The 8213-nt window shown below is 39.0% G+C and overlaps 1 protein-coding gene across 1 annotated transcript; it reads left to right on the top strand.

Moving 5' to 3' along the window:
- The first annotated feature begins 146 nt into the window (after nucleotides 1–146).
- Nucleotides 147–7204, top strand: figf (c-fos induced growth factor (vascular endothelial growth factor D)). The gene is made up of 7 exons (XM_015371247.1): nucleotides 147–337; nucleotides 5357–5573; nucleotides 5642–5762; nucleotides 5903–5972; nucleotides 6064–6191; nucleotides 6269–6384; nucleotides 6558–7204. Exons 1-7 carry the CDS (start codon nucleotides 224–226, stop codon nucleotides 6656–6658), a joined length of 867 nt encoding a protein of 288 aa, XP_015226733.1. The 5' UTR covers nucleotides 147–223; the 3' UTR covers nucleotides 6659–7204.
- The last annotated feature ends 1009 nt before the right edge of the window (nucleotides 7205–8213 follow it).

Here is an 8213-nt window from a genome sequence, read left to right as displayed (position 1 = left end):
TGGTTCATGGCTTATTAGGTTGCTGCAACAGGTTGCGTCTAGTTCACACACAGGCACACACCCTCTACTTGCAGCTGGGAGAGTTTTGTTTTGGCACAAATGTGTCCGGAGAGGATAGAGTGTGTGGTCTCAGTTCTCAGCTGGTCCAGCATTTGGAGAGACAGTGCAAACTCACAGAGCTTTCACAGCACTGCTAAGAGAAAAGCGGGAGAGTCAGCTCTGGATGATGGGGAAGATGCAATGGGGTCTGTACAGGATATTTTTCTTGGTGACTTTAATGTTGCAACTTGGATGGATAAACGTTGGTTACTGCTTGCACAGAGAGGGTGGCAGCAGGGTAAGTTCATTCATGAAACTTATTTATTCAGTGTGCAAACAGGAATAAGATTTAGCCCCTTTGCAACTGACAGACTTTAGCTGACCTAATTTGAAAGCTTTTTTGTTTTTTACAACGGCTGCAGCTTACTTTGATAAATTACATACCAAAAGTTTTTCACACATCTTAAAGAATGTCTAATGTACATGAAGAGGGTCAAAGATTTGGTAAGATTATAATTTTGATGCCATTTGAAGTACTTGGAGTATGTTTTATTAGAAGATAAATTGCATACTTGACCACTTGCTGTCTGGCTAGAAAATTATATGATACATACGGTGAATATGGCTGACTTTAACAACAATGTAATGTGATTTATGTTATTTTAGTCAGGCACTTGGCTTCTCTGAGGTATAATTTGGGAAAACATTTTCTTTCAGTTGTTTCTTTATACCTAGGCGATGAGTCTGCTGTACCATCTCTTACAGTTAACACTGATATTTAAAATCACAGCTAAGCCTGCACTGATAATCTGAACTAAATCGGAAAAACATCTAACAAGTAATTCATAATCATGTAGAATTATAGAGGGTTGTAGAATTAGTCTAGGAATCTCTATTTTTCAGCTATTAAGTTTCCTTTTTGTGTGCATCAGATGTTTGGCCATTTAATATATAGACTAAATTTGACAAAAAATATTTAAAAAAAGATAATTTATTAGGAGACATAAGTTCAGCATAATCAACTATAGATGACATTAAGCAGTGGGGGTTCTGGTTCTCTGTTTCCATTTTGTTCTGGTTTACGTCAGCAGGGGAACTCTGCCTTCCTGCAGTTGCATGACATGCAGTTTTATGGGTTTCTCACACCCTTGAACCTCAGCTTTTAAAGGCTGTTTAAAACAGAGCCAGAAAAAACATATAACACCCAGCTTAAAACATATACATTGTTTTTTTTTTTTTTTTTACATCTATTACAAGTGTCTCAGCACTTTAACAGTAATAAATCCTGATACGGTAATTTGTTATCAAGCCATTTGTGAAAAAGCTTCTGCTCAGTGATTATTAGCAAGTGTTGGCAAGTCAACAACTAGGTTGTTTTGTAGGCTTCATTGCCAAAACACTGCAATGCAGTTAGACATTTTAAATGGAAACTACATAATGTCAGTCTGGTTTATTTAAGTCTAAAATTATTTATTTTTCCTTTTAGCAGTAAATACATTAATGGATTGATCTTTATCTCATTTTGTACTTTTAATCAGAAATTTTATAGATGAGGTTAGAAGTGTTCAGATCTCAGACAAGTCCCTACCTTCGAAGATGTATATGAATTTTAGTATTTGTTACTCTGTAAAAAAAAAAAAAAAGTCTATATTTTGAACAGATGTTAAGAATACTGAAGTCACGGTCTGAAGCTGATAAATGTTTAGGGTTTAGTTGTAAAAAGTTTATTTTAGTCCATTAAGAAGGGATCTTTCTTTTTTACTGTCATTTATTTTTGTTAAGTTACTGAAACAACTTTAATAACTGAAAAAATAATTGTTACAACAGAAAATGAAGTTTTTATCAGCTTACCAAATGCGATTAGTTTAGGTTTTGTGCATCTCTACAGCAGAAATCAATGTCAACCTAATGTCAATTAAGCACCTTTTTCTAAATTACCTTTTCTCTGTATCCTGAAAATATTTGTAGAGCAGAAAACGGATCCTGTCTTACAACAGGATCATGGTCAACTTTTTTGTCTCAGAGGGGCAGATTCTTTGTAGCCAGCAAAGCACAAATTCTTTGAATTTGAATCAAAGAACAAATACTTCTTATGGACGTTACATCGACGTAGTAGTCATATCTTCTTACCTTTTTTCATATGTCTTGGATATTGGAAGAGAGGGACAGAGCTATTCACCAATAACCACCTGGTGATGCCTGCATATGATATTATGAGATTCGGCAGGAGTAACTTAGATCTCTTAATGTTGTGAGGATGTTGTCGCAGACATGCCTCTTGGGGCGACAGTGGCGTCGGATGCAGGAGTTTGCCCTGAAATCGGAGGATTGATGGTTCAAGCCCTGGCTCTGACTTTCAGTGTCGTGTCCTTGAGCAAGACACTTCACCAGCATTGTCTAATGATGGTGGTCAGAGGGCCCGGTGGCGCCAGTGTACAGTACGGCAGCCTCGCTTCTGTCAGTGAGCCCCAGAGCAGCTGTGGCTACAACGTAGCTTGCCACCGTGAGTGTGTGCGTGATTCGGTGAATGACTGAATGTAGTGTGAGGCCTATGCTAAGGTGCTAGAGAGAAGAGTCCAGCTATTTGCAGAACCTCAGGAGGAGGAGCACTCTGGTTTTTGTCGTGGAACACTAGTTCAGCTACACTCTCTGTATGGTGCACAAGGGAGCTTGAGATTTTTCCTAACCAGTCCACAAGTGTTTGTGGTCCTGGGGAAGGCACTGACCATGTCCTTCGTGGTACCCTATGTCTGGCGCTCCAGGAATAAGGAGTCAGGCGCCCTTTACTAGGGGCCATCTGGTCTCTGCACAAGCGGAGCAGGAGTTGGGTCTACATTTCTAGAATTAAGTCAGACCTGTTCCTGGTGCATCCTGGACTCCGACAGGCCTGCCCTCTGTCAACGGTTCTGTACATAACTTTTATGACAGGATTTTTTGGTGTAGCCAAAGGCCAAATGTGGTGAGTGGGGACCAACGGATGTCTTCCCAACTTTTTGAACATGACAGGGTTTTGCTGGCTGCCTCCTGTTAAGACCTGTAGCATGTAGTTGGGCGGGTCACAGTCATGTGTGATGAGAAAAAGCTTCTATGGTTCTCATAGATCTTATCTAGAAAAAGATGGCTTTTGCCCTTCAAGTTGGAGGAGAGTGCCTGCCTTAAGTGCAGGATTTCAAATATATTGGGGTCCTCTTCATGAGACGGGAGAATGGAGCAGGGGATCAATAGATGGATTGGTGTAGCTGCTGCTATAATGCAACCAGTTGGTCTACATTCCTACTCTCACCTATAGTCATGAAATCTGGATCATGACCAAAGAAGCGAGAGCCCAGATACAAGCGACTGAAATGAGCTTTCTCCTCAGGGTGGCTGGCCACTGCCTTAGAGGTCACAGATCTTGGTCATCCAGGAGAACTTCGTGGTAGAGCCCCTTCTCCGCTTTTAGATAAGTAAGCTGAGATGGCTTGGACATCTTTTTTGAATCCCCCCTGAAATCTTCCATTGAGAGGTGTTTCAGGCATGTCCCATTAGGAGGAGGACATATTGAAGGGTCTATGTCTCTCAGCTGGCCTGGGAATGGCTAGGGCTTCCACAAGCAGAGCTCGAGGAGTTGTCTTGGGCGAGGGAATTCTAGAAGTCTGTGCTGAGACTGCTGCCCCTGTTAACTGGTCCCACATAAAACCAAAGGTAACAAGAAGCATAAGAAGTACAAGTGCAATGACAAAATAACTTCATGGCCAAAATGTACTTTTAGTAGCAATTTTAGTTTACTTATGTCAAGTTTTTACTTGAGTATTATTTTTTCTAAATAATTGCTACTGTTATTTGGGTTCACTTTTTGGCCATTTCACTTACCATGAGTAACTTCACTGAATGATGAACAAGCATATTTTAATGTAAGATGCACCAGACCCAGACAGTTAAGGCTTTGCTAAATAATAGTCTTACCCTAACATAGAGTATACCACAATTTTTAGTTTTAATGAATCTACTGTTGACAAAGTAAAATCATTTGGAGACGTGTTTCATGTGCCAAGTTTGTTGTTTTCCAATCAATTGTATATTTGTCTTCATTATTTTCTGTTGCTTTTCAAGACACTGGAGTTTAAACATAACATTTTAGTCTCTATGATTGCATCATTTCAGAAAGTCAATCAGATGCTATGTTTAGGTTCTTAGTACTTTAATAGCCTTCTTACCCGTTACTTTTTTTTCTTGGAAGGCTTTTAATAACTTTTTTACTTTTAATTAAGTAAATATGTTCAGGTAAAGCTTTTCTTTCTTAAGGCAATTTTTTGTATACTCTACTCACCTTTGCCTATGAAGTTTATAAGCAATTCATAAAGGGTCGCTGTAAAATGTCTCTGAGATTCTCAGCATTTCTATTCCTCTCAGCAGACTTTATGATGTAATAGAAACACGCCTTTACAGATTTACAGCTTGGTACAGGTATCAGTACTAAATCTGGGCCCACTTCACCTCTGGGTGAAGTTTCAGGCAATTTGTGAAGAACAATACAGATACCTCTCTTTGGCACATTTTATAAAACTGTCCCGAAGGTTACCTGGGCTAGGACTTTGGCAATTTGTGGTGATGGAAAATTATTTTATCAAATTGCCCACTGCTAAACTTTTTGTTAATTAAAACATATTTTTTAAAATACTTAAAATGTTGTCAACCTCTGAATCTAACTTCTAGTAAGGTATATAGTGTTTATTCTCAATTTCTGTAATGTAGGGTAAGACTTTTTCAGTCTGACATTTTTTCATAGTTTTTTATTTTAGTAGTTTAAAGTTGTCATTTAACTTATCTTTTCTATTAGCATTCTCCCTGTGGAAAATTAAATTCTTTAGACAGCTTAAAGGCCTTTATAGATTTACAGCTGTGGATCTTACTATCATCAAGAGTAAGTTTATTACAGTCTAACACATTATCAATGAATAAGTCCCCATGTATGAGCAGTCCTAAGAATATTGGACAGGTAGCATCTGTCAAGGAGGAAGCATTACCCTTTTGTCTCCTCCAGAGCAAATGAAGCTGTTGCTTTCCAAGGACTACTTAAGTTCCCCAATAACAGGTTTGAAAGTAAAATTATTACTTGTTAAAAGCTATAATATTCACAGAAAGCTACTAACTTAAGATATTTTTATTCTATGCTAAACATTAAAACAAGGCTAAGGACAAATATGTCTGTATAGGGTTTATTTATTCCATTTAGTTATGCTTAAGCCTAAAAATGTTCAGTTTTCATTAACTTTTTAAACAATCATAACCTTACCCGATTAAATGAGTTGTTTTTAATGGTATTTGCCGAACCCAGGGTGGGAGGAGACATTGGGAGAGGCAGGTCCAATCATCCTCCAGTTTGGACGAGCTACTGAGACTCACGGATTTTCCTGACTGGAAGCTGTGGAAATGTCGTATGAGGTTGCAGCCGCCACAGGTTCCCAGAGAGGTTTTCTCCTTTCCACCTATGGTTGGTTCACACCGCTCCACACGCTATGCTGCAGAATCTTACAGCCTGGAAATACTTAAAGGTTGGATCCTGTGCAAATCACTGAATATGGGTTAAAGAAGGGTTTTCATCACTGCCTTTTCTCTATAGCCATAGATGAAGAGTGGCAGCGTACTCAGTGTATGCCCAGAGAGACGTGCATCGATGTGGCCAAGGAGCTGGGAACTGACCCCTCAGTTTTCTTCAAGCCACCCTGTGTGTCTGTCTATAGGTGAATTCAACACATTAGCTCCAGAACTCGAACTTCTACAGACATTTAAAGCTGAATTCCTTCTTTACTTTTATCAAAGCTTAAAAAATAACAGTATTTACAATGATTTATAAGTTCTGTTATTTTTTTCTTGCTGACAGGTGTGGTGGTTGTTGCAACCAAGAGGGCATCACCTGCAGGAATACATCTACTGTATATGTGAATAAAACAGTGAGGAACCACCCTTGATCAATATGAGCATGGATTTTAGTGAAGCAGCAGTTTTTAGGACTTAAATTGAACAACATTTTTTGTTCTTTAGGTTTTCAGTATAATCCCTTTTAAATTTGTGCCAGAACCAATGCTGATAAAAGTAGCAAATCATACTGCATGCAGATGCATGGAGCCTGCAATAATTCGACGTAACGCGCAGCAACACAGGAGCAGTGGGTAAATATGGAAAGTCTGAAGTCAGTCTTGTGTTACTATTTTTGGAGTTAATGCTTTCTCATTGTATTTAACGTCAGCTGCCCTCTGATGGGACAGATCTTGGAAGCAAAGGACTCCAGGAGACTTTGTGCCAGTGGGTGGATTTGGGATTTTTCAAGTGAAAGATGCATACCTTACCCCTTCAGTGCTCCAGGTTAGTTTTTCGTAAAACATTTTCTCTGTCTTGCGGTATATTTTGGAATTAAACTTCAATGTTGTTTTTTTTATGTGCAAAAGTAAGCCTGTGAATAAATTGGATTTTGAAATGTCGCTATATCACTACTGTCTTCTTAACTTAAAACTGCATCAATATTGTCCTTTATTTAGAGTTTCCCCTCAGTTCCTGGATGTCCGACTGTGAGATAGACGCAGAGCGCTGTGAATGTCTGCCTAGACCTGAGCCGATTCTGCAGCCCAGACCCCTCTAATCTAAGGTCTTCCATGGACATCCACAGAAAACAAAGTTTCATAAAGCCTCATGCAGGTAGAGGTTTATTCTGGTATTTTAGCTTCCCTTTATTAGCTTCCTGTTAAATCCAGAACATAATTCAAAATTATCCCTCTCAAGTATAAAGCCCTTGATAACCAAGCTCCATCTTATATCAGTGACCTGATTGTTCCTTATGTTGCTAAAAGAGCACTTTGCTCTAAATTTGCAGGTCTACTAGTGATTCCTAGATATTGCTGTCAAGTCTCCTGTTTTTGCCGTTAAATTTCAGTATTTTACCCCTTTTTCCTGCCGTCCTCCTGCATTAGCAGTCTCCCATAAATGTCATGTATTGAATTATTGTATTATAGAATTATATATATTAAAAACATTTGATCTGCCTCTCCAAACAGAGCTGTTGCTAGCATCAAAAGTCAAAATCTGATCACCTTATTGTAGTTTGCAAATGGCTTACAAATGTTAAGATTTCTTGTACACATGTCTTAAAATACACAGAATACTAGAGCTTGGTTGTGGTAGTCAGATTGCTCACAGCAGATATGGCAAAATTTCTCTTATTTTCAAATCCCAAATTTGACAGGTATGTTCCTATTCTTTCTAAAATGGGAGGCAGATCTTTTAGTCATCGAGCTCCTCTCCTGTGGAACTAAGTGCCAATTTCAGTCTGTGAGGCAGACACCCTGTCTGCTTTTAAGGCTAGGCTAAGACTTTCCTTTTTTAGAAAACTGATATTGAGAAAAGCCTAGGTTGTCCGGCGCTGTCTCTGTAGTTATGCTGCTATGGGCTTAGACTGCTGGAGAACAAAAGAACTCCTTTTCATCATTCTGCTTCATTCTATATATGTTCTCCAACTGTGCCTTATTTGTTAGTTTAACCCCTAGTTTTATGTTATTTCTCCTTTTCTCTTCAAAGTAGCTTCATCTGGCCTGTTTCTGTTTGACTGTGGGATCATCCTGGAAAGAAATATCAGCAGAGCTGCTGCCATCAACACCTCCAATTATAAATGATAGAGCTGGGCCTGTTTTTCAGAGCTTAGTCCTGTTGTCTTCTAGAAATCCTATGGGTTCAGCTTTTAAATTGACCAACTTTATGTGCTCTCTTCCATCTCTTTTGGCATTAAAATTGCTCCAGAGCTCATCTGCTTAACCGTTGTCTTTTATAAACAGAGCCACCTATGGAGCTAGTTTAGTTACACAAACAGTATAAAGGATCAGTGCTTCTACGTTCTTTTTCATGTCTCTGCGTCTGTCTCCTTAAACCCCTAGTCAGCCTCAGCTTACACTGAGCCTGGTTCTCCTGGATGTTTTTCCTCTCCATTTTCGCTAAATGCATGCTTGGTGTAAGGGACTGCTGGACAGTCAACACAATGAAAGCACATTTCTACTATTGCCCCATTACTTATCTAAGAGAAGTAAATCCCCCAATGGCAGTGACTCGATGCAATCCATTGTTTTTTCCTAGACTTAAAATTTTTAACCTGTTTGACTGTTTGACTGGATTGAACTGTCTCTGTAAAATGGCTTAGACCAGAAGTC

This window comes from Cyprinodon variegatus, unplaced genomic scaffold (assembly GCF_000732505.1).
Source record: "Cyprinodon variegatus isolate N-32 unplaced genomic scaffold, C_variegatus-1.0 Scaffold55, whole genome shotgun sequence".
Classification (NCBI taxonomy): Eukaryota; Metazoa; Chordata; class Actinopteri; order Cyprinodontiformes; family Cyprinodontidae; genus Cyprinodon; species Cyprinodon variegatus.
This window is presented reverse-complemented; position numbering and strand designations above follow the sequence as displayed.